The sequence below is a fragment of the Stegodyphus dumicola genome, chromosome 3 (assembly GCF_044657685.1).
Source record: "Stegodyphus dumicola isolate Sdum_Otavi_A_Nest chromosome 3, ASM4465768v1".
In the NCBI taxonomy this organism is placed as follows: Eukaryota; Metazoa; Arthropoda; class Arachnida; order Araneae; family Eresidae; genus Stegodyphus; species Stegodyphus dumicola.
Window position 1 is genome coordinate 59,808,596 of NC_140770.1, and position 27,444 is coordinate 59,836,039.

The window sequence follows — 27,444 nt, forward strand, 5'->3', positions numbered from 1 at the left end:
CAAAAATCTACCATTCATGCAACCAGTGCAGTCCTAAATCAAATCGATGTTAATAAAATCAATAACCTACACTCCGCAATAATCAGCTTACATCTTGAATCAGCCTTTGATTCATTATGGCGGCCTTCAATTAAAGAAGCACTTAGAAATATTGAATGTAATTATAATATCTATCAAATAATCAATAATTTCCTTGATAATCGCCATAATCTCATTTTATATAATAATACTTTAATCAGAAGAAAACAAGTTCGTGGATGTTCACAAGGCGCATGTATGAGCGCAGAAATATGGAATATTACATTTAATAAAATTATAAAAAGTGCCTGGCTTCCTTTTCCTAAAATTACTGCTTACGCCGATGATGTCGCATTTGTTATCAGTGGAAGGACCTATTTAATCCTTCGAAGAAATTGTCAAGAAATAATAGCCATATTCCAGCAAAAATGCAAGAAAATTAAACTTGAAATTTAATCCTTCAAATCTAGAATCATGACAAATAATAAACCTGGATAAAATCTTACCAAGCAACTTTCTGTTAAAATAAATGGCGAAAAAAATCAAGCATACTAAATCAATCAAATACCTAGGAAATTATAATACATGAAAACAACATCTTATCGAATATCTCAAAGAACTTAAAATTCGCACACATTCTATAAGTCAAAATCTTCGACATGTGCATGGCACAAACTGGGGTTTAAATCGCCATATCACCAAATTACTATATCGTACAGTAATAACCAAAATGATTACCTACGGCTCTGCCATCTGGCCATTCCCTATAACCACAAGGAAAAAAAATTCTTACCTCAACACAACGACAATTTAATCTTAATATTTCCAGAGGCTTTCGAAATACCTCCAGTACTACTCTTAATATCTTAGCTGGAACTATTCCACTCCATGTCGAATCCATTCAGGAAGCAATTTATTCTACAATATATGAACTTCGCCATAATATTACTTATAACAAAACCATATACAGTACAGAGGATTACGAAATGTGCCCTGCTCCTTACAATAGACATCTCCTGCTGTATCACACACAAAAATAAAAACAGCAATAAACACTAAAACTAAAAACAATTCAATTGAAGTATTTAATTATAGAATCAAATATTAACACTGACCATCAATCTGCCATCTATGCTATCTCTAACCCAGAAAATCAGACTTCTATTGTTTATGACATCAATAACCTCTCTAAAAAAACAGATAATTTAAAAATTCATATATCATGGATAAGAGGCCATAGTAGAAATGCCGGTAACTTAACATTTGACAAACTTGCAAAGAAGCTGTTCCTAATCAAGAAAGCAATTTTCTATATACGAAATTTCCCAAATCTTATTTTCAACTGCCCATAAAAGAAAAAATTACCCAAATATGCCAAGAACAATGGAATAACGCATCTACAGGTCGATGAAATTACTAGTTCTACCCCTATTGCAATACTGACACCAAGAGTACATAATCCTTTTTAACATGTAATATTACTGGCCATGGGCCATATCGTGTTTATTTTCATCAAAGAAACTTAATAGACACTGACTTCTGTATATGCTGCTAGAAAGGAGACAGTGATCACTATCTTTTCTCATCTCCTCTCAAGAAAACGTTTCATATTCGCGCACCCAGAAATATTGATATATAATTCAAAAGAACGATCAGCAAACTTCAACATCTTCATTCTAATATGAAACAAATTCACCAAAACTTAACACAATTGGATTAAATCTATGCAGAATAACCCCATCTACAACAGACGAAATATAACAAAATATTTAATTTTCACCTTTGTAGAATTTTAAGATAATTATCGATCTTTGTCACAAATACTTATTTGTACTGATCGTAATAAAAAAGCCTTGCAAAATCCATAATAAACAGAATGAAATATAAAAATTGAGTCGTCAGAGTAAAATAGAACTGAAAAGGTGAGTCATGATATTGATTTGCTGTGTCATGACAAAAATGAGCTATGAATATTGTATGAGTCATGTAAAATATATGAACTTAAACGAGAAACTTTTTACGATCTCTGTAATCATAAACACTTTAGTCACTTATGAACTCTGCCTAATGAATACTGAAAACTATTTGTGTTCATGAACTCTAAAATACAATTTTATTCTCTTTTACATGTTATACTTCTATTTTATTAATTTTTTTATATGATATATCATATATTATCCTATACTTTAGCACTTTATTCAAAATTATAATTTTATTATATGATATATTATGTACTATTTTATACTTTATGTATTAAGCTATATTTTATTTCCCATATTTTAAGTATTATTCAGTATTTGTCATGATATATTCTGTTTTAGCATTTTATTCCAAATTTGGAAAATTCAAAATTTTGTTATAATGGCACATTATGTGTTATTGTATACTTGATGTATTATTCTACATATATTTTTCTTCTATTTTAAGAATTATTCCATATTTGCCATATGATATCTCTACATATAATAAAAGAAAGAGTCTGTCTGTGTGTTGTGAGTGTTTCTTTCGTTCGCGCTGCGCGTAAGCTAATAGACACAGGGCTACAAAATTTGCTACATGAGGTGTATCTAGACAAGGACCAGTGCACCTCGAAGCGATTTTTTCGAAATTCGAATTCAAATTTTTTTTATTTTATGTTTTGTGACGAAACCGCGTCATTTTGAGACATAATGGGCTATAGGAAAGCGAGATTTTACTCTACACACTCCATTTTCAAATCGTCATGAAACGTAAGCACTTAGATATTTTACGAACTTAAAATAAATTTCTTGTTTCAATAGATCGATTAAATACGAATTTATTTAACAAATGGAGCTTAACACATTTTCAACGGGATATTTTCTAAAAAAGTTTATTTTTAAAAATGTACAGTTTATTTTTCTTTGATTTTTGGACACGTTAAACATTCATCCTTGCGACTGCTTTTACAAAAAAATTTTGGAAAACTGATAATATTTTGTACTTTTAAAAATATGTTTAAATGAAGCTTCCGAGTACACTTCGCGCATCTCACATCTTTAAAAATGTGATTTTGGTAACAATTTTCCTGTCTTATTGTTGTTGATATATTTTTGATGAAATCGCATCATTTTGAATAGTTTCATTCTTTTAGAAATAAGGGTTTGGCAACAATTTTTCATCGTATTTCTTATGTCACTGTTTTTAAGAAATCGGCATATTTCATTGTCATGTATATATATATATATAATACATTTTTATTGATTTTTTTAACTACCGATAACTACCGACAAACCCTGTAGGACTAAACCTTACCGCTATGATAAACAAAAAGACCAAATCATAGAAGAACATATTCAGGAAATGTTAAAGAACAAAATAATAACGCCCATAAATAGTGAGTACGCGAGTCCAGTCGTACTATGTAAGAAAAAGAACGAGTTTCCTCCTTCGGATAAAAGGGCTTGGAGGTTTGCTATCGATTACAGAAAACTTAATAGTATTACTAAATTCCCAGTTTACCTTTGCCGGTTCTAGAGGAAATTATTAGAAAGATTAAATCTGCAAGATACATGACTACTTTGGACTTAACGTCTGGCTACTATCAAATAGCTATGAGACCCGAAGACATACATAAAACCGCGTTTATAATAAAATCGGGCACTTATGCATTTTTACGCATGTCCTTTGGCTTGTGTAGGGCCCCATCAACATTCCAGAGAGCTATGGACATTGTTCTAAAGCTTGTCCTAGGAAAATCGACTTTAATCTATCTAGATGATATAATTATAAAGAGTAGTATCTTGGAACAACATATTAAAGATCTAGAAGAAGTTTTTAAATTATTAAAAGAGGCCGGTCTTACAATTAACGCCTTAAAATGCAAGTTCGCAACTAAAGACTTAAATATCTGGGTTATAAAATTTCGCAAAAGAGTATAGAAACTCAAGATTCAAAAATAAAAGCAATCACGAATTTCCCACCTCCCAACACCGCCAAGAAAATTTCTTCTTTCCTTGGGTTATGTTCTTATTATCGGCCATTCATAAAAGATTTTGCTAATATTGTTGAACCCTTGTTAGTAATTAAAAGAAAGAAAAGTAAATTCATGTGGACAGCAGAAGCAAATACCGCATTCGAAAGGTTAAAAGAAGCGCTTATCAATGCCCCTGTTTTGAAATTCCCGGAGGGGGACGAAAACCTGGAAATTGCAGCAGATGCGTCGGACTATGCTGTGGGTGCGGTTTTTATGCAAAATGGCCATCCTTTGGCAATTTTCATTAAAACGTTGAATCCTACACAAAGGAATTATACAGTTACACAGAGAGAAACATTAGCCGTATTAATGGCTGTACACAAATTTCGAGTTTATTTCGGCAAAGCACCAGTAACAGTCTTTTCGAATCATGCGGCTGTTGGTAGACTTTACTGGGGGAAAAACCTAACGCCCAGGTTAATAAGATGGGCTTTAAAACTCCAAGAATATAATCTCATAATCAAATATAAACCGGGTAAGGAAAACAATGTAGCTGACGCACTTTCTCGTATAAAACTGGACGATGAAGGCAATGAACTTAAATGCGCTGTGTAGACTTCAAAAATTTTAGATTCTAGAGATACAATTATTGCTGAATTGAAAGCTGATCCTGAATTTGGAAGTATCTATGCGTATTTGAAAGACCCCGAAAGCTTTGAACACACAGATATCGATGAGATAAGAAATAGAGCAGAAAACTATGAAATAATAGATAATTTATTATTTTATACGAAAACAATAAACAAAAATCTGGAATACAAACCAGTCATCCAGGCCTCGCTTCATATAAGCATTTTGAAGGAATTATTCGACGCGAAAACAGCGGGTCATTTAGGGGTCAGAAAGGCTTTAAAAAGGGTACGCGAGGCGGTATATTTCCCGCAATTATACAAAATAGTAACTGCGTATGTCAGGTCCTGCAATAAATGTCAGTTAATAAATGATATTAATTACAGCCCGGCCGGTACATTCGCGCTACATTTCCGAATGAAATTTTAGGCATAGATCTTCTTGGTATTTTTCCCTAGAGTGAGTTAAATAAAAATCGTTTTCTTTTAGTAATTGTAGATCATTTTTCAAAATGGCCAGAAATTCTTCCACTTAAACGCACGTCAGCCAAAACAGTCGCAGATGCATTCTTACACAGATACATTTTAAAATACGGTGCACCGATAAAAGTACATAGCGATAACGGTAAACAAATCGTTAGCCAAATATTTGAAAACATATGCACTGGACTTGGCATACGCCATATCAAAATGGTTCCGTATAGACCACAGGCAAACATAGCAGAAGGAGTTAATAAAAACATTGTAAAAATAATTCGAAGTTATGTTAGCACACATCACAAGCGCTGTGATGGCTACATAAATATGTTAGCTTATGCTTTAAGAACGGCAAATCACGATACTACGGGAAAACCACAGCAGAATTATTTTTAGGACGAAAGTTAATTACTCCTTTAGATAAATTATTCTTTGTACAACAAAGAGACCAAGAATTTAAAACAGAAAGATGTGCAAACACTTATTGACCAGGCGGTTAAAAGATCGGATACGGCAAGAAATAGGCAAAAGTTATACTATGATAGAAAACGCCGTGAAGCAGATTTTAAAGTTGGAGATAAAGTGCTGAAGCGGAAATTTTCTTTATTAAGTGCCCCAGACAATTTTACTGCAAAGTTAGCTCCAAAATTTGAAGGCCCTATGTAATTCAGGAAATCAAGGGAGTCGTATTGTACCTTAAGAACAAGAGAGGGGAAATCTGTAAAGCAAGTCCCGACCAGGTGAAAAATATTATAATCAAAATGATTTTGAAATCCTTAAAAGTTTCTTGCAGGACTCAAGCGTAAAAGAAGTAGAACGTGCAGAAATAACGTCACCCATTCCACAAACCAAGAAGCAGAGAACAAGAAGAGAAACCTAGCCGTTCTATAAGTCATGCGACGGTACCGAAAAGAAAAAATGAAAACGTCAGACTCCAGCATTTAAGAAATACAAGAAAGCAAAGCCGCCGCGTAAAGACACTTTGGTAAAGAGGAAAACACCACTTACAACTTATCGCAGTAGAAATTCTACATCGAGGAGAACTCTTCCAGGGCCAGAGAGTCAGCTGCAAACAAGGCCGCCGTTCCCGAGAACGAAAAGACAGCAGGAGGAACGAAAAGACCACCACCAACAGAAGAAATCCAAGCACGATTCCAGACCAGAGGACGCCAAGACCAGCCGTCCAGGGGCAAAACGGAAAAGACAGCAACCCGACGACTACCACTCCAAGAGACCAGCATGCAGAGGGCGAAAAAAAGAAGCAACGTGGACGACACTCGAAGGACCCTAAGGAGACGACTGACGTCGATGAAATCTATAACATGGTAGCAGTTCTGCCAGAAGAGGATGTCGGAGTTACAATCATCGAAAACTCAAAGATAAGTTAAAATCTTCTATAACATTTTTTTCTTTTGTTCCGAAATGTTATGCGTAAATACAAAGTTCTATGTTTTGACGGAAGTCAATGTGTCTCGGTTGAGATTTAGTTTTATTTTACTTTATTTAGCTAAGGCAAAAGTATTATTTTCTTTAAGTATAAAATCTAGGAACAAGCAGTTTCTGTTGGTCGAAACACTAATTCTTTTATGTTAAAGCTAAAATTTGGCCGAAGATAAAAATAACTTCGTATTCTTGTATTAATAACAACTTTAGTTTCAGTGCCTCCAGCTTGGCGAAGAATGAGTAAAGTAAAAATTTATTTTTCTCTTATTCATTTTATGGTAAATCGTAAAAATCATATGTATTAGAATTTTGTAAATATACGTAAATGCTTGAAAGTTATGTAAAAGTAGAATTTAGTCTAGAAGCATAAAATTTTAGATGCTAAAAGTAAATGCTCAAAAGCAATGAATTCAAATTTAAGTATTAAACTGTAGATAAAATCATGCTTTAGAGCGAAAGCCTGCATGTCTAAAGATAAATGAGGGGGAAGTTAGAATGAATGTGTTTTGTAGGGTTCTCCACCTACACTTGAATTTTAAGAATGTTAAAGTAGCTCATCGAGTTGTAGAATGTCGAGTAAGGTGTGTCTATTTGGTCGTTGAATTCTAACAAATCATTGTGGTTAGGAGAAGTGTTGCAATACTAAAACACGAATATTCCCGTTTGACACCACACATGGTGGAGAGCCAGGGTAAAGTTAAATTTATGTTTGAATACTTGAATGTATGTGAATTAAGCAGTAACTAAGGAAAATAAATCGTTCAAAAACAAAAACTTATTCAGTGTCAAGAAAGTGTAAATTATAATGTATTTAGAAAGTTACTGATACTTATTCCTTCCAGATACTGGAAGGAAGAGAACAGATTGATTGCTGAAGTCCGGGAAAGGTTGCTGTAAGAAGAGAGAATTAAATAAGTATCTACAGAAATTTGTTCTACCTTTTGTGAGATTACAGATTTTTTTTTATGTCAACGAGGCTCTTAAAATTTAGATCAGAATTGTGGAAACTTTGCAATAAGTCGTTTCTAGGACCTGCTTCCAAGTTTTCCAAATTCTGGCAGCGGAAAATGTAGGGTTTATATTTATTTTAACTAACATTTATTTTAAGTTTAAACTATCTTTCCTGTTAAGCCTTACTTTCCCCTGGAATCGCCAATGCCAGAGTATGTAACTTTTAGTAGAACGCGCAAAGGATTCAAATTGTCAGCGGAAGTAATCTGAGTTAAATAGAAGGGAAACGAGTTCGAAAGTGTGTTTCTTGCTGCACGAGCGTGGAGGTGGCTAGTTAGATATTGAAGAACCACGCGTTTAGGTTCTTGTTGTTAATTTTTCAACGTAATATTCAGAAGTTTGCTGAATTATCAGCGGTATCTTAGAACGCGGTGAGGTTAGTTACGTATAGAGAGCCTCGTAGTTAGTCACTTGTTATTATTCTTTTTTTAGTTTTTAATTTTTATTTTACCGACGGGTCGGCGTAGTTTGTGAGCGTCAAGAGCACGCATTTGTAATTTCTAAAGTTGAATAAAAAGGGATTTAAACCCTTCTCAAGAATTTGTCTACTTTCCAGTTCTTAGCAGTCACCACTATTGTTGCGTGCAGGTTGGAAGCGCGGAACAGTACAAGGGATATCATTAATTATACTTTGCATTATCATTAATTATACTTTGCTTTCCAGAATTTTTTTGTTTTTTGTATTCTTTTGTGTTCTTTGTTGCTCATTTCACTGATTTTAAGATACTGAAAAGTTTTGAGTGATTTTTTTAGGAAACAAAGTTCTTAACCTCCTTTATACCATTTGAGTTCTTAAGATTTTGCAAAGGGAAGTTGGTTAATTTATTTATTAGGATCATTAATATTTGAATTAAGGGATATTGCTTATTTCATGGTAATTTTGTTATACGTAATAACTTTTTTTTATGAAGTTGTTCTGCAGAGTAAATTTCTACGCTGTTTTCAAGTTTAAAGTTTGGTGTTTCTTTCAGCCATTTTCCCGGTACATTTAAAAGCCAGACGAAGGCTGGCAGCTAAGCTGCTAGTATTCTGTACAAGCTTGATATAAAACTTGTTTTATTAGATTTCCCTCCTTTCCAAACAGCACAAAGTTTCGAGATCTGGACTCATCCATTGGGCTAATAATTGATTTAGCCACTACAATATTATTACTACTTTTTAATGAACCTTTTTCTAGATTTCTTCATTTCTTCTATAACCCGTTCTCCCTTTTTGTCCTCCTCACTTAAAAACTAACTTCTAAATCTCTCTTTAAAGAACTACCAGTAGGATTCTTCCTCTTCTGGCCTTCCCTCCGTGCTGTATTCGGTTAGTTATTGGGATGTATACCTGTGCAATCTTTAATGAAGCTCCAACACTTTTACCTGTACATGTCTGTACCAAAATGAAACTGGTTCGTTTTGATGTTATACTAGCGAAACACCAAAAAAAAATTCTTGATTTAAATGATGATGATTTAAATAATTTAGCTGGTATATTAAGGAGGAGGATTTATACTAACTGCTGATGATTTTTTATTTAAGTTATCGTGATTATATGTTATAGTGATGAAGAATGTGATTAAATGAGTATGAGTCTCCGAAATTGTGCGCAGCGCTAGGTTTCCAAATAACATATCCGAAACAGTGTAGTTGTGTTTCTTGCTTGGTGGACGCATTTTTATCATTTGAAACATTTGTTGACATTATTGTAAGTTTAAATTTGTATAATACTATAACGATTAATACAGTGACAAATATTATGATCTTTAGTTTTGATCATGGGTGATAATAAAAAACAAGAAAGGAAAGCAACCAGAAAAAGCATTTCACTGGAAACTCAAATGCAAGTGATTAGAGATTAGATTCTGGTGAACGTCAATCTCAAATTAGTGCTGCATTGATTTTGGCAACTTCAACAATAAGGACAATTCTTAAAAATAAAGAAAAAATACTGTCATCGGCAACTGCAACTACGTTAAGCTCTGCAACTAGAATTACCCGTTCTAGAAATAACATTATAGAGGAAATGGAAAAACGACTGTCTATATGGATTGACGACGATATTGAACGCAATATGCCATTAAGCCAATCTAGTTTAATGCCTTCTTAACAAAAAGGCAGAAAATTGGAAACCCATAATAGACTGAATGATCTGACTGAGAATTTTATTTGTTTTTAAAAGTATATGCGTTTATATTGTTTTTATTCTTGTAAGAAATAAATGTTTGATTTTATTTTTATTAAAAAAACATTATTAAATTTAATGCCTAACCATTTTTTATCCGTATTCCCCTAACCCCATTATTTACATGTTAAGATAGCCTCGCTTAGCGCTGTTTCGCATTACGCTCTACTTCGATGGAACGTATCCCCCGCGTTAAGCGGGGTCTTACTGTATTCTAAAAACGACTATAATGATAGGTCGCATAAATAATCAAACAGGTGACTTCATATCTTTAAATAAGATTTATAGCTCTGATTGTAATCTTATACAAAGTGCATATTTTGCAGAGACGTTACTCGTGTTCATTTTTAATGATAATCAAACTAATGTGAAAGAAGACACAAAACCACTAAAATCTTAAAATTTCTACAATTCATTGTCATAATACTTAATATGATAATAATGCAAATTAACTGAACGAAAAATGTGTTGGCTGGTCGCGAAAATTTCACCAAGGGCCTATAGATTAGGACCGCTAGCTTTGTCTTCGTGTCTCTTCGTCCTATGAAATGCTAATTTTTAACACAGTTTTAGTCTAATATGTTGTATCATCAGCTCGGAAATCACATTCTATTTTTAACTTCAGATAGTAGAAAATATAAGGAGTCTAATTACAAACAATGTTCGCTTGAGTTGGGTAAACCTTTTTACAATGGAAAAAAAAAACTGTGAACACACAACATAACGGGTTAAAATTCAAAATTATTCTAACCTTTTGAAATATTAGTCAAATTAACAACTGCTAAATGTAATCACAATGTAAGTTAAGTGAAAATCCAAATAAAAATGAATAAGCCATTCCTGTTGTTTTTAACCAAATATATAACCAAATATGTGCTAGAAGTCTGACGTAATTTACGTGAGGCATGAAAATTAAATAGACATTGAAATAGGCATGGAAAATTGACAGGAGAAGCAAATACCGCATTCGAAAGGTTAAAAGAAGCGCTTATCAATGTCCCTGTTTTGAAATTCCCGGAGGGGGACGAAAACCCGGAAATTGCAGCAGATGCGTAGGACTATGCTGTGGGTGCGGTTCTTATGCAAAATGGCCATCCTTTGGCATTTTTTAGTAAAACGTTGAATCATACACAAAGGAATTATACAGCTACAGAGAGAGAAACATTAGCCGTATTAATGGCTGTACACAAATTTCGAGTTTATTTCGGCAAAGCGCCAGTAACAGTCTTTTCGAATCATGCGGCTGTTGGTAGACTTTACTCGGGGAAAAACCTAACGCCCAGGTTAATAAGATGGGCTTTAAAACTCCAAGAATATAATCTCATAATCAAATATAAACCGGGTAAGGAAAACAATGTAGCTGACGCACTTTCTCGTATAAAACTGGACGATGAAGGCAATGAACTTAAATGCGCTGTGTTGACTTCAAAAATTTTAGATTCTAGAGATACAATTATTGCTGAATTGAAAGCTGATCCTGAATTTGGAAGTATCTATGCGTATTTGAAAGACCCCGAAAGCTTTGAACGCACAGATATCGATGAGATAAGAAATAGAGCAGAAAACTATGAAATAATAGATAATTTATTATTTTGTACGAAAACAATAAACGAAAATCTGGAATACAAACCAGTCATCCCAGCCTCGCTTCATATATGCATTTTGAAGGAATTACACGACGCGAAAACAGCGGGTCATTTAGGGGTCAGAAAGGCTTTAAAAAGGGTACGCGAGGTGGTATATTTCCCGCAATTATACAAAATAGTAACTGCGTATGTCAGGTCCTGCAATAAATGTCAGTTAATAAATGATATTAATTACAGCCCGGCCGGTATATTCGCGCTACATTTCCGAATGAAATTTTAGGCATAGATCTTCTTGGTCCTTTCCCCCAGAGTGAGTTAAATAAAACTCGTTTTCTTTTAGTAATTGTAGATCATTTTTCAAAATGGCCAGAAATTCTTCCACTTAAACGCGCGTCAGCCAAAACAGTCGCAGATGCATTCTTACACAGATACATTTTAAAATACGGTGCACCGATAAAAGTCATTAGCGATAACGGTAAACAATTCGTTAGCCAAATATTTGAAAACATATGCACTGGACTTGGTATACGCCACATCAAAATGGTTCCGTATAGACCACAGGCTAACACAGGAGAAGGAGTTAATAAAAACATTGTAAAAATAATTCGAAGTTATGTTAGCACACATCACAAGCGCTGGGATGGCTACATAAATGAGTTAGCTTTTGCTTTAAGAACGGTGTTGGATGCATATTTAATATTTGCATTTCTTTTTTTTTTTTTTTTTTGTATATTTTATTTACTCACTGCTTAATTTTATGTTATGATTTTTGCAATAATCTTGTTACTGGCAACGTGCTTTATTTTACTATAAAGTTTGTGTGAATGGCAACAGTTGTTCATGTTTATGTTTCAGTAGAATAGCGTTCTTAGCCGCACTGCGCTGCAGGCAATATTTCTCTTAAAGAATTTTATGTTTTAGAATAACAATAAAGTTTATTATACAAAGCTGATGCTTTTTAGTTCAAGGCAACTGTTTGGTTCCCCAGGTGAGGCATTTAAATGCTATTTAATGTGTTATTATTATATGCTTTAGAACTGTGTTTAACGAACTTTTAAGTACTGGTACTGCGAATCGTCTGCGTGACGTCAGAAAGATAAGCGGAAATATTTTTTGCTGCTTAAGTATCTTGTTGAAGTTATTTGTGATTATTAATCATTATTCATGGTAATAATGACAGAATTAAGTGAATCTGATCTTAAAAGATTAAGAGGACGAACGAAATCTACCCTAACGCGGCTTCACAATAGTTTCAGTAATCAGTTAAGTTTAACGGGATTAAAAGCACGATTAGAAAGAATTGAACAAATATTTAAAGAATTTGATCAATATGATGCTGCTTTACCCGAAGAAGCTTCTGAAATTGCTGAATTCGAAGCTAAATATTTTGAAACGAAAGTAATGTATCAATCCGCCATTGAATCCGTAACGGCCAGAAATGTTTTGATTTCAAATCCCACTGCAGTTGAAGCTAGCTTTAAACTTCCGCGGTTAAACATTCCGAGTTTCAATGGTAAATATACTGATTGGCTTAATTTTAAAGATCTGTACATGGCGACAGTTCATACCAATCAGTCATTAGCGAAAATTCAGAAATTCCAATATTTGATAGGACTTTTAAAAGACGAACCAGCTGCTATTATTAAGCACATTCCGATTTCCGAAACTACATACGATGAGGCTTGGGACAAATTGATGAATCGTTATGATAGAAAAAATCAAATTGTAATGTCGCTTGTCAGAACATTTCTTGAGCAACCCAAAATTACTAGCTCTGATTCTGTTAATCTAAGAAAACTATCTGATACATCTGATGAAGTTATCCGTGGATTAAAATCTCTTGACGAAAAGGCTTCGTCTAGAGATGTTTGGCTAATTTATTTTTTGTTAGAAAAAGTCGATCCAGAAACGCGCCATTTATGGTCACAAAAAAAAAATGGTGAAGAAGAATTTCCTACCTTAGAATGTTTTTTGGAATTCTTAAACTCAAGATGTGTTTCACTTGAAATGTTAAACACTCATAATAATGAAAAGCGAGTATCGCATAAAAATCAGTGCTCTGTTTCGAAGAATGTTTCACATAATAATAAAAATTCTGTTCTAAAATGTAAGCATTGCAATGGTTCTCATTTTTTATCAAAGTGTTATAAATTTAAAGGTGCAGATATTACGACTAGGAAAAATATCATTCGCAAGAATTTATTATGCTTCAATTGTTTCGGAAATCATCAATTAAAATTTTTTTCATCGCAGAATGTGTGTTCTATTTGCAAAGCAAAACACCATACTTTACTGCATGAAGATATTAAAAGTGTTAACGTAGTTGTGTCAAATTCATCTCCATCTGATGAACAAATTTCTAATTCAGACGAACAAAATAATATTTCGAGTTTTTCTATTCAGGGTCAGAGTACTTCATTTTTACCAACGGCGGCAGTAATAATTTACGATTCTGCTGGTCAAGGTCACGAATGTATCATTCTTTTTGACAGTGGAAGTGAAGCTTCTTTCATCAGTGAATGATTTATTCGACAATTAAATATACGCAGACAAAATGCCCGTATTTGCGTAAAGGGACTTGGTGATTCTGAAACAGCTTTGACTCGTGGTTATGTAAATGTAAAATTGTTTCCGAAATCTGAGTTGAAAAAAAAATGGTGTTTTAATACAAGCATATATTCTTAAAAAATTAACTTCGCATTTGCCTTCAGTAAAGATTGATAGCAAGGACCTTGATTATTTGAATTCAATTAATCTTGCAGATCGGAATTTCAGTACGCCCAAACAAATAGACATGATAATTGGAGCTGTCTATTTCTTTTCTCTGCTTCAGCCAGGGCAGATTGTTGGTTATAAAAATGTAATTGCGCAAAATACTATTTTTGGTTGGGTTGTATCAGGCAGAATTAAAACAGAAGGCAATACTCCGCATCCCAATAGTGTTAATCGCATTAGTTTACATATTGAGGATAACGTCGATGCAACACTTAAGTGTTTTTGGGAGTTGGAAGAATTAACGTTCCAAAATCAGAAATCAACGATTGAAGAAGAGTTTTGTGAGAAGCATTTTAAAGAAAATTATCGAGTAAACGGAAATGGCAGATTTGTTGTCCGACTGTCCATTTTCAGTAATGCTGAAGAGTTAGGCGACTCCAAACCTTTGGCTATTTCTCGTCTTCTATCCATGGAAAGAAAATTTGATTTAGATAAAGAACTTGGTAGGCAATACAAGGAGTTCATGCAAGAATACGAAACTTTAAATCATATGGTTCCAGTTGTTGAGAATGAAGAAAATAAGCAAGTATATTATCTACCGCATCATGCTGTTGTTAAACCAAGTAGCTCTACCACTAAACTTCGTGTAGTATTTGACGGTTCATGTAAACCTAAAAATTCAGTTTCTTTGAACTCTGTTTTAGGGGTAGGTGCAACACTACAACGAGATATATTTTCAATATTCCTCAACTTTTGTATACATAAAATAGCTTTTTCTGCTGACATAGAAAAAATGTACCGCCAGATTTTAGTAGATAATGAGGATCAACATTTACAAAGAATTGTTTGGAGAGAATCTGTTAATTCAAAAATGCAGACATATAAATTATGTACAGTTAGTTATGGCACTGCATCTGCACCATTTTTAGCAACACGCTGTTTGTGGCAAATTGCTTTGGATGCAGAACAGGATCATCCTCATGTATCCTCCGTTCTTAAAAATGATTTCTATGTAGATGATTGTTTATCTGGAGCAAACAGTTTAGAGGAAGCAGTTGACCTATGCTCTAAGTTTTCACAGCTATTACAGAAACGTGGATTTAATTTAAGGAAATGGAGGTCAAACTGCTCAAAGCTTCTCGAAAATTTATCCATTGATAATCATGAAGAAGATGACCTGGAAGTTCACTCAGATGAATGTGCCAAGGCTTTAGGGCTGTTTTGGAACTCTACAGAAGACGTATTTTTATTTAACATTTCTATGGATTTTGGGACTGAAATTACTAAAAGAAGGTTCATTTCTCAATCTTCTAAAATCTTTGATCCTCTTGGCTTGCTATCACCATGTACAGTCAAGTTGAAAATGTTTTATCAGCAATTGTGGTTTTTAAAACTTGACTGGGATGCCCCACTGCCTAAAGAATGGGAAGAGAAGTTGCAGCGACTTCAAAAAGATCTTAAGGCTCTCAAAAATGTTAAAATTTCGAGGTGGCTTCAAACTACGTCTAACCACATCTATCTGCATGGTTTTTGTGACGCGTCAGAATCTGCTTACGCTGCTGTTATCTACTGTGTTCAACCAACATCTCACGACAGAAATGAAGTCAATTTGGTGGTTGCTAAAACCAAAGTTGCTCCCATTAAACAAGTGTCCATACCTAGACTGGAACTCCTAAGTGCATTGCTCCTTGCCAGATTAATCAAAGCTGTTCGTAAAGCCTTCTCCACCACTGAAATTTCCTTTCACGCTTGGACTGACTCTAAGGTTGTTCTCTGTTGGTTAGCAGCTCATCCTCTAAAATGGAAGCTTTTTGTGGCAAACAGGACTTCAGAAATATTAGATGCTGTTCCCTATCAACAGTGGAGCTATATTTCGTCGAAACAGAATCCTGCCGATCTTCCTTCTAGAGGAATCGATCCTAAACTTCTACCGAACATATCCCTATGGTGGCATGGGCCATCATTCTTAGCGTTCGACAGTTCAAAGTGGCCTCTACAATGTTCTGTCAGTAATGAGACTAACAGCGATGCAACTGTCTTAACTGAACAAAGGACAAAATCAATTTTTTGTACAACAGCTTATTTGACTAATGACACTCTGGACAATTTATTTGAGAACTGTTCTTCTTTATCTAAAATAGTTAATGTAATTTCTTTTTGTTTAAGATTTATTTCTAGGTGCAAAGAACGGGTCTTTGGTTCTGAAGATAATAGGTTAAAAAGTCCTGCAGTAGTACCTTCATCTAATGAAAGGCAAGCAGCTATGAAGTTGATCATTAAATGGATCCAGTTTGTGCACTTCCATAAAGATATAAAGGATCTCAAAAATAATTCATCTTTAAGTCCTAAAAGTGTTTTAAGCTCACTTTTTACTTTTCTAGATGATGATGGTGTTTTACGGGTGGGAGGTAGGCTGCAAAATTCTGACTTGTCATTCAATGCTAAGCATCCCATAATTATACCAGGTCAACACAGGATTGCTTTGTTGCTTGTTAAACAATATCATGTAACTTATATGCATGCAGGGCCCAGTTTACTAGCTAACATTTTAAAGCAAAGCTATTGGATTGTAAATGGTAAGAAACTTTTTCAGTCTTTTATCCATAAATGTATTGTTTGTCACAGATATAAATTGTCATCTAATAATCAATTAATGGCAATATTAGAGTTGTTACAGTGAAAACTGTTAATGGTTATTTTAAAATACCCGTAGTAAAACTTTTACCGTTGCCATTGCATCGGGAATGATCTATGTTAATGCAATGGCAAGGGTGGGTGTTAATGTTGGATGCATATTTAATATTTGCATTTCTTTTTTTTTTTTTTTTTTGTATATTTTATTTACTCACTGCTTAATTTTATGTTATGATTTTTGCAATAATCTTGTTACTGGCAACGTGCTTTATTTTACTATAAAGTTTGTGTGAATGGCAACAGTTGTTCATGTTTATGTTTCAGTAGAATAGCGTTCTTAGCCGCACTGCGCTGCAGGCAATATTTCTCTTAAAGAATTTTATGTTTTAGAATAACAATAAAATTTATTATACAAAGCTGATGCTTTTTAGTTCAAGGCAACTAAACGGCAAATCACGATACTACGGGAAAACCCCAGCAGAATTATTTTTAGGACGAAAGTTAATTTCGCCATTAGATAAATTATTCTTTGTACAACAAAGAGAGCAAGAATTTAAACAGAAAGATGTGCAAACACTGGTTAAATCGCAGAATAGGCTGCATCAGTCGATGCTGTGTTTACTTCTCTTATGCTTGGACACGCCTTTTTATGACGTAATATTGGTTACGCCTCTTCTTCAAAAGAAGTTATAAGTATGCTATAGCTTCGTATTTAAAGAAAACTTAAATTATATTTTAACTAAGTTGAAATGGTAGGTTTAAAATGTTATGTGCGAGATTTTTTAAATTATAAATCTACTTTTGTGTGTTTTGTGGTATTGTTAGCATTTAACGCAACGAATTATCTCTCACAAATGTATTATTAAGATACCAAACGATTGAAAATGATCATTAGCAAAAATGATCATTAGAAAATATTGAATGCATGAATTAAAAATTATAACCGTAACTTCCGAAAATACAGAAAAGAATTCTTTTGCTTAAAGAATGTTTTGATTATTCATGAGTGTGTCTAATTCGGTGCTTACTGCAGAATGGATGAGTATCTGAATCTGGATTTTTTTAATCAGTTGGAGCGAAGAAGCAAAAAGCGCGTTATTGAGTGGTGTATGGAGAAAGGTTTGATTGCAATATCGTATAAGTGCCCGATTTGTGGAACAAATGTGAAACTAGTAGAGCGAAAAAACCGTATAGACGGTTTTGAGTGGATGTGCAGAGTTACTGGAGGCGAATGTAGGCATCAAATTTCAAGGTCAGTTCGAAAGAACTCCTGGTTTGCGAAGAGTAAATTGAGCATGTGTGATGTTTTGCGAGTTACCTATATGTGGTTGGGTAAGTGTGGGAATGATTTTATACGAACGGAATTACGTATTGCTAAAAATACGGTGACAGATTGGAAAAGTTTTTGTAGAGAAGTATGCATGGAGTTATGTTTGAAGGAGAATGTTAAGTTGGGTGGGGAAGGTGTCATTGTCGAAATCGACGAAAGCAAGTTTGGCAAGCAAAAGTATCATAGAGGAAAAAGAGTCGAAGGAAAATGGGTTTTTGGTTTGGTTGAGAGAGGAACAGATAAATGCGTCTTTAAAGTTGTTGAAAACAGAGGTGCCGAAACATTGCTAGAAATCATTAAAGAGAATGTTCTACCAGGATCGATTATTATATCCGATTGTTGGAAAGCGTACGACTGTCTCGAGTTCGAAGGGTATGCGCACCTGAAAGTCAATCATAGCTTGAGTTTTAAAGATCCAGAAACAGGTGCGCATACCAATAGTATTGAAGGAACTTGGGCGGCAATCAAAAGAAGTTTCCGTGGCTCTAGTAAGGCAAAAGGACAGTTTGATTCCTATCTTGCGGAATATATTTGGAGAAGGAAACACAAGAAATCTGACGCCAGCCAACTGATGCGTATATTTCTCAGTGAGATCACAGCCATATATTCTGCAAAAGGAGAGGACTGAAGGTAAGTTTCATTTATTATTATTGACTTAAGTAAAATATTGGGTGCTTTTCTAATATGGCAGTTTGGATGTTTGATAGTTGCATTATTCTGGCAGCTTTATTTTTGTTTTGTATAATTTTTCTGGACACATTTTTTGCAACTCGAATCAATGGAGTTGGTTCCGCGCGAGTTTATGAAATTCTCTGATTTCTTGAAAAGTATTGAAAAGTAAGTGAAAGTAAATTTCTGGGTATATGAGCAATGGAGAATTTATTTAATGTCTGATTTTTTTAAGTAAAATAGATCGATGTTCACATGGGCAAAGCCAATGTGGTGCGCAATGCCGAGTTTGTGCAATTCTGGGATGTTTCTTTAAGTGAAAATAGGTTGATGTGCACATGGGCAAAGCCAATGTGGTGCGCAATGCCGAGTTTGTGCAATTCTGGGATGTTTTTTTTAAGTGAAAATAGATCGATGTGCGCATGGGCAAAGCCAATGTGGTGCGCAATGTCGAGTTTGTGCAATTCTGGGATGTTTTTTTAAGTGAAAATAGATCGATGTGCACATGGGCAAACCCAATGTGGTGCGCAATGCCGAGTTTGTGCAATTCTGGGATGTTTTTTTAAATGAAAATAGATCAATGTGCACATGGGCAAAGCCAATGTGGTGCGCAATGCCGAGTTTGTGCAACTCTGGGATGTTTTTTTAAGTGAAAATAGATCGATGTGCACATGGGCAAAGCCAATGTGGTGCGCAATGCCGAGTTTGTGCAATTCTGGGATGTTTTTTTAAGTGAAAATAGATCTATGTGCACATGGGCAAACCCAATGTGGTGCGCAATGCCGAGTTTGTGCAATTCTGGGATGTTTTTTTAAGTCAGAATAGATCGATGTGACATGGGCAAAGCCAATGTGGTGCGCAATGCCGAGTTTGTGCAACTCTGGGATGTTTTTTTTAAGTGAAAATAGATCGATGTGCACATGGACAAAGCCAATGTGGTGCGCAATGCCGAGTTTGTGCAATTCTGGGATGTTTTTTTAAGTGAAAATAGATCGATGTGCACATGGGCAAAGCCAATGTGGTGCGCAATGCCGAGTTTGAGCAATTCTCTGATTTTTCTTCAAGTGAAAATAGATAAATGAGCACATGGACACCGAGTTTGTGGAATTCTTTGATGTTTTTCGAGGGAATACTGATCGTTGTGTAAAAGGGAAAACGAGGTTGTGCGTGATGTCTAGGAGTAATGTAACTTTATTTACGTGCAATGTTTAACATATCGTTTGTGTATTTTAAATTTGTATTGTTGTTTTAATTGTGAATTATATTTAAGACATAATTTTTCATTTAAATTGTATTTTTAACTTTTTGTTTTTTGATATGTTTATAACGCTTTCCGACTTACGATATATATGGATAGTTCGACGATCGACTCAACAGTAGCAAAACTGTAAACTTTAACCCTTGAAGTAACGTTTACCTCATATTTTAATACGTAGTGTTTGGTATCGTAATTGCACTTGATAATGTGAGTTCATTGATAATATGTGTGTGTGTGTGCGTATGTGAAGCATTACTTAGTGTTCCAAGTTTGTAGTATTTATTTTATTATATTATTTTCTTTGAGAGATGTTCTGAGAAATTAGATTTTTTTATTTATTAATGCGTAGAATTGTAGCATACCTACACAGAATATGGCGTGATTTAGGAATTTTATAAACTGATATGAAAAAAGTGTAATGATGTTCACATGCAATAAAAAATATTCTTTTTTTATTAATGTAAAGTTGAAAATTTTTAGAAATAATGAAAATTGTCTAATTATTCGTATGTAAGGAATTATGTCGTTACGTAGCAAGAAGGTAATTTGTAAAAATGATAAAATTGAAATGTTCCACAATATGAATTTAAATTAAAAAAAAGTTTATTTGTATAAATAAAAAAAATAATAATAATTTAATAAAAATCTTTGAATATATTGAAGCTATACAACTATTAGAGACTGCGACGTTGTTTATCGTTTTAATAATTGGTAGAATTCGCTCACTGTATCATGTTAATTTTAAATATAATCAATTTATTATACTTATTATCAGTAACGCCTAAGCTTAAATGTTATAAATGTAAATTAAAAGTAAAGAATTTGATATTAATTTACAATAATAAACAATTTATTATTGTTATTTTAAAGAGAAAATAGAAAGTGCACATAGTGTAAATGCGAGACTACATTGTGACGTCATAAGCTGAGTCCCACCCATTTAATGACGTCACGAAGCTCCTCCTACTGAACTTTGTTGATGCTGCCTATTCTGCGCTTTTACCCAAACACTTATTGACCAGGCGGTTAAAAGATCGGATACGGCAAGAAATAGGCAAAAGTTATACTATGATAGAAAACGCCGTGAAGCAGATTTTAAAGTTGGAGATAAAGTGTTGAAGCGGAAATTTTCTTTATCAAGTGCCCCAGATAATTTTACTGCAAAGTTAGCTCCAAAATTTGAAGGCCCCTATGTAATTCAGGAAATCAAGGGAGTCGTATTGTACCTTAAGAACGAGAGAGGGGAAATCTGTAAAGCAAGTCCCGACCAGGTCAAAAATATTATAATCAAAATGATTTTGAAATCCTTAGAAGTTTCTTGCAGGACTCAAGCGTAAATGAAGTAGAAGGTCCAGAAGTAACGTCACCCGTTCCACAACCCAAGAAGCAGAGAACTGAAGAGAAACCTAGCCCTTCTATAAGTCATGCGGCGGTACCGAAAGGAAGAAATGAAAACGTCAGACTCCAGCATTTAAGAAATACAAGAAAGCAAAGCCGCCGCGTAAAGACACTTTGGTAAAGAGGAAAACGCTACTTACAACGTATCGCAGTAGAAATTCTACATCGAGTAGAACGCTTCCAGGGCCAGAGAGTCAGGTGCAAACAAGGCCGCCGTTCCCGAGAACGAAAAGACAGCAGGAGGAACGAAAAGACCACCACCAACAGAAGAAATCCAAGCAGGATTCCAGACCGGAGGACGCCAAGACCAGCCGTCCAGGGGCAAAACGGAAAAGACAGCAACCCGACGACTACCACTCCAAGAGGCCAGCATGCTGAGGGCGAAAAAGAAGAAGCAACGTGGACGACACTCGAAGGACCCTAAGGAGACGACTGACGTCGATGAAATCTATAACGTGGGAGCAGTTCTGCCAGAAGAGGATGTCGGAGTTACAATCATCGAAAAATCAAAGATAAGTTAAAAATCTTCTATAAAATTTTTTTCTTTTGTTCCGAAATGTTATGCGTAAATACAAAGTTCTATGTTTTGACGGAAGTCAATGTGTCTTGGTTGAGATTTAGTTTTATTTTACTTTATTTAGCTAAGGCAAAAGTATTATTTTCTTTAAGTATAAAATCTAGGAACAAGCAGTTTCTGTTGGTCGAAAGCCAAAATTTTATGTTAAAGCCAAAATTTGGCCGAAGATAAAAATAACTTCGTATTCTTGTATTAATAACAACTTTAGTTTCAGTGCCTCCAGCTTGGCGAAGAATGAGTAAAGTAAAAATTTATTTTTCTCTTATTCATTTTATGGTAAATTGTAAAAATCATATGTATTAGAATTTTGTAAATATACGTAAATGCTTGAAAGTTATGTAAAAGTAGAACTTAGTCTAGAAGCATAAAATTTTAGATGCTAAAAGTAAATGCTCAAAAGCAATGAATTCAAATTTAAGTATTAAACTGTAGATAAAATCATGCTTTAGATCGAAAGCCTGCATGTCTAAAGATAAATGAGGGGGAATTTAGAATGAATGTCTTTTGTAGGGTTCTCCACCTACACTTGAATTTTAAGAATGTTAAAGTAGCTCATCGAGTTGTAGAATGTCGAGTAAGGTGTGTCTATTTGGTCGTTGAATTCTTACAAATCATTGTGGTTAGGAGAAGTGTTGCAATACTAAAACACGAATATTCCCGTTTGACACCACACATGGTGGAGAGCCAGGGTAAAGTTAAATTCATGTTTGAATACTTGAATGAATGTGAATTAAGCAGTAACTAAGGAAAATAAATCGTTCAAAAACAAAAACTTATTCAGTGTCAAGAAAGTGTAAATTATAATGTATTTAGAAAGATACTGATACTTATTCCTTCCAGATACTGGAAGGAAGAGAACAGATTGATGGCTGATTCCGGGAAAGGTTGCTGTAAGAAGAGAGAATTAAATAAGTATCTACAGAAATTTGTTCTACCTTTTGTGAGATAACTGATTTTTTTTATGTCAACGAGGCTCTTAAAATTTAGATCAGAATTGTGGAAACTTTCCAATAGGTCGTTTCTAGGACCTGCTTCCAAGTTTTCCAAATTCTGGCAGCGGCAAATGTAGGGTTTATATTTATTTTAAGTTTAAACTATCTTTCCTGTTAAGCCTTACTTTCCCCTGGAATTGCCAATGCCAGAGTATGTAACTTTTAGTAGAACGCGCAAAGGATTCAAATTGTCAGCGGAAGTAATCTGAGTTAAATAGAAGGGAAACGAGTTCGAAAGTGTGTTTCTTGCTGCACGAGCGTGGAGGCAGCTAGTTAGAAATTAAAGAACCACGCGTTTAGGCCTGTGTGCTTGCCTCGGCAGATTGTTAATTTTTCAACGTAATATTCAGAAGTTTGCTGAATTATCAGCGGTATCTTAGAACGCGGTGAGGTTAGTTACGTATAGAGAGCCTCGTAGTTAGTCACTTGTTATTATTCTTTTTTTAGTTTTTTATTTTTATTTTACCGACGGGTCGGCGTAGTTTGCGAGCGTGAAGAGTACGCATTTGTAATTTCTAAAGTTGAATAAAAAGGGATTTAAACCCTTCTCAAGAATTTGTCTACCTTCCAGTTCTTAGCAGTCACCACTATTGTTGCGTGCAGGTTGGAAGCGCGGAACATTACAAGGGATATCATTAATTCTACTTTGCATTATCATTAATTATACTTTGCATTATCATTATATATTATACATTATTATACATTTATTATACATTGCTTTCCAGAATTTTTTTGTTTTTTGTATTCTTTTGTGTTCTTTGTTGCTCATTTCACTGATTTTAAGATACTGAAAAGTTTTGAGTGATTTTTTTAGGAAACAAAGTTCTTAACCTCCTTTATACCATTTGAGTTCTTAAGATTTTGCAAAGGGAAGTTGGTTAATTTATTTATTAGGATCATTAATATTTGAATTAAGGGATATTGCTTATTTCATGGTAATTTTGTTATACGTAATAACTTTTTTTTATGAAGTTGTTCTGCAGAGTAAAATTCTACGCTGTTTTCAAGTTTAAAGTTTGGTCCTTTCCAAACAGCACAAAGTTTCGAGATCTGGACTCATCCATTGGGCTAATAATTGATTTAGCCACTACAATATTATTACTACTTTCTAATGAACCTTTTTCTAGATTTCTTCATTTCTTCTCTAACCCGTTCTCCCTTTTTGTCCTCCTCACTTAAAAACTAACTTCTAAATCTCTCTTTAAAGAACTACCAGTAGGATTCTTCCTCTTCTGGCCTTCCCTCCGTGCTGTATTCGGTTAGTTATTGGGATGTATACCTGTGCAATCTTTAATGAAGCTCCAACACTTTTACCTGTACATGTCTGTACCTAAATGAAACTGGTTCGTTTTGATGTTATACTAGCGAAACACCAAAAAAAATCTTCATTTAAATGATGATGATTTAAATAATTTAGCTGGTATTTTAAGGATGAGGATTTATACTAACTGCTGATGATTTTTTATTTAAGTTATCGTGATTATATGTTATAGTGATAAAGAATGTGATTAAATGAGTATGATGGTAATAAAACTTTAGGTGATAGTACTTTGTATTCAGGTGATTTTATTATTTGACGACTTCAATGATGATGGTGTATATGATATATAGTTTCGATTGATTAGTATGGAATGATGATGTGATTTGTGTGATGGTGGTTTATTTTATTCTGACGATGGTGATAGAGATACGATGGTTTAAAATGATGATGTGTTTTGTGTGGTGAGGAATATTTAGATGATTTTGATGATGATATAGATTTGGCTAATGACGAGTTTATAGCTGATATGATAGTGATTTATAGAATAGTTTAGAGGGTTTCGGCAGTGAAGACGATGGTTATTTATATTTAGATGCAGCGTCTAACAGTTTCTCCCACCTCAGACAAGATATCAGTCTGTGTGCTTGTTTCCCTCGTTTTGGAAGCATCTTTGATAAGCTGGGTTGGCGCTTTTTGCTTTTTGTACATTTAGAAAACATTATCATATTTATTTTTATAACCATGGGTCCAAAGAAGAAGATGATGTCTATTGAATTACAGCGTGAAATCATAGAAAACCATGAGCAAGGTGTGCGAGTAATTGACTTGGCGATGATGTACGGTCGTAGCACATCAATGATATGTACTGTGCTTAAACAAAAGGAGTTGATAAAGGGTATAACGCCATCTAAGGCCGATAAAATAATGTCTAAACTCTGGACCTCTCTCCGTGAATAGATGGAGAAACTACTGATGAGGTGGGTGAGAGAGAAGCAGCTTCAAGGAGGAACCTTAACATAAAGCATCATATGTGAGAAGGCACGAGCAATTTACGGTTATTTGCTAAAGAAGATCCCACACACTTCTAAAAATGAGGAATCGGAAGACTTGTTTAAATCCAGTAGGGCTGGTTTGACATCTTTAGGAAAAGGACCGTCATTCACTCCGTCGTCAGACATGGTGAGGCAGCAAAATCCGATGTGAAGGCAGCTGAGGTTTACATCAAAATGTTTTACGAACTGATACTAACCAAAGGATTGATCCCCCCAGCAAGTCTTTAACTGTGACGAGACAGTACTTTTCTGGAAAAGGATGACGAATAGAACTTACATAACGGCAGAGGAGAAGACGATGCCAGGTCACAAACCCATGAAGGATAGATTAAATCTAGTAATTTGCGCCAATGAGATTGGCGACTGTAAAATCAAGCCTCTGCTAGTATACCATTCGGAAAATCCCAGAGTCTTTAAGTCATATAATATTTCAAAAGAAAATCTGCCAGGTATGTGGAGGACAAATCCGAAGGCTTGGGTTACCAGGAAATTCTTTGTGAAGTGGATAAACCTGGTGTTTGGCCCTTCTGTTAAAAAATACCCACAGAAAAACAACCTACCCATGCAAGCCCTTCTCTTCCTCGACAATGCCCCTACTCACCCACCAAATCTCGAAGATGATTTACTCTAATAGTTCAAGTTTATAAAAGTTCCCTACCTACCACCCAACACCACTCCTATCCTGCAGACCATGGATCAGCAGGTGATTTCTAATTTTAAGAAATTGTACACCAAGCACATTTTTTGGGGCTGCTTTGAGGTGACGGAGAACACAAACCTTACCCTTCGAGAGTTCTGGAAAGGCCACTTTAAGATCGTCATATGCCTAGGAATTATTGATCAGGCCTGGCTGGGTGTTACAACGAGGACCTTAACCTCTGCATGTAAGAAGCTGTGGCCTGAGGCTGTTGCTGAAAGGGCCTTCGAAGGATTGGAACCCAAAGTGGCATAGGTAGAGGAGCTTGTTTCTCTGGGAAAATCCATGAGTCTTGAGGTGGATGGGAGAGATGTGAACGAACTCGTCGAACAACAGTCTCAGGAGCTGACAACCGAGGAGTTACACGATCTGTATTTGCAGCAGCATACGTTGGGTTAACGAAAAATTAGTTTTGAAGAGGAGCCAGAGGTGGAGGAGGTTATCGCTACAAGACATATAAAACAGGTCTTGGGAATGTGGAATAAAGTTGTAGAGTTCGTGGATAAAAATCACCGCGAAAACGTTGCAACTAGTCGTGCATCCTTGACACGGAGGAAGAAACAAACCTCCTTGGAAAGTTTTTTTAAATGATCTGCGGGTGGAAATAAGCAGATCAGGACGAAAAAAGCGAAAACCAGTGACAAAAAATTAAGCTCTTTCGTAGGCACTTCACTTTTTCTTTTAATTATGTTTTTATAGAATATGTATTTGTTATTTATAAATAAATGTTTCTTCTTGTTTTTGATTCTTACTTAAAAACACTTAAAAAACAACTGAGGTCGTGTTTTGGGATCTGGAACGGATTAATGGCATTTCGATTAATTTCAACGTGGAAAATTGCTTTGAGATACGAGCAATTTGACATACGAGCAAGGTTACGAAACGAATTAAACACGTATGTCGAGGTACCACTGTACGTAATTATATAATCGTTAGCAAGCAGATAGTAATAAATAATTTTAAAAGTCTGATGCTATCAATATATAAATTATTTTGACTAGTATAATTAATTTAGAATTATACGCCTACATATAATAATATGATGTATGTTACTACAGATACGTATTAATATATACATATATAAGTCTGTGCATATATATGAAATCATAATTCTATTTAAACAAGTTAACAGTTAGAATTACTGAACAACCATGAAGGATTCCCCAAAAATGAAATATGGTGTAACAATGAACACTTAGTTTAGAAATTAGATTCTATTGTATATTGTTGTAAAAGCCATTGTAAGAGTGAAAATTCTTCATTCTACCTTAATGCGATTTTTTGCGTTTAATGCGTTGTTTGGAGATTTTATGATCCCGAATTATATTGATGTGATATATTAATACTGCATTTGTAGACATACGTTTTCTGAGAAACGAGTCAAGGCGATTGATTTTTTGTAAAAATTTGGATTTATCATTATTTTATTGACGTGCACCAGCACTGAATTGAGAATGGCTTGTGCTATTATTCGATGGATGAAAAAGCGTTCGTAAGTAATGAATATTATGAAAGTTTCAGCATATTTAAATGAATAGTATTAAAAGTATATATTTATTAACATATCTCAATAGTTTATGGTAAATTTTTCATTATA

At 34.5% G+C, this 27,444-nt stretch overlaps 1 protein-coding gene across 1 annotated transcript in view; it reads left to right on the forward strand.

The window, feature by feature from the left end:
* The first annotated feature begins 17,647 nt into the window (after positions 1-17,647).
* Positions 17,648-27,444, forward strand: part of LOC146998012 (uncharacterized) — a 167,151-nt gene continuing 157,354 nt past the window's right edge. Inside the window, exon 1 of the mRNA XM_085812429.1 lies at positions 17,648-18,530. Coding sequence (XP_085668555.1) covers positions 17,648-18,530 — 883 coding nt within the window. The remainder of the gene's footprint in view (positions 18,531-27,444) is intronic.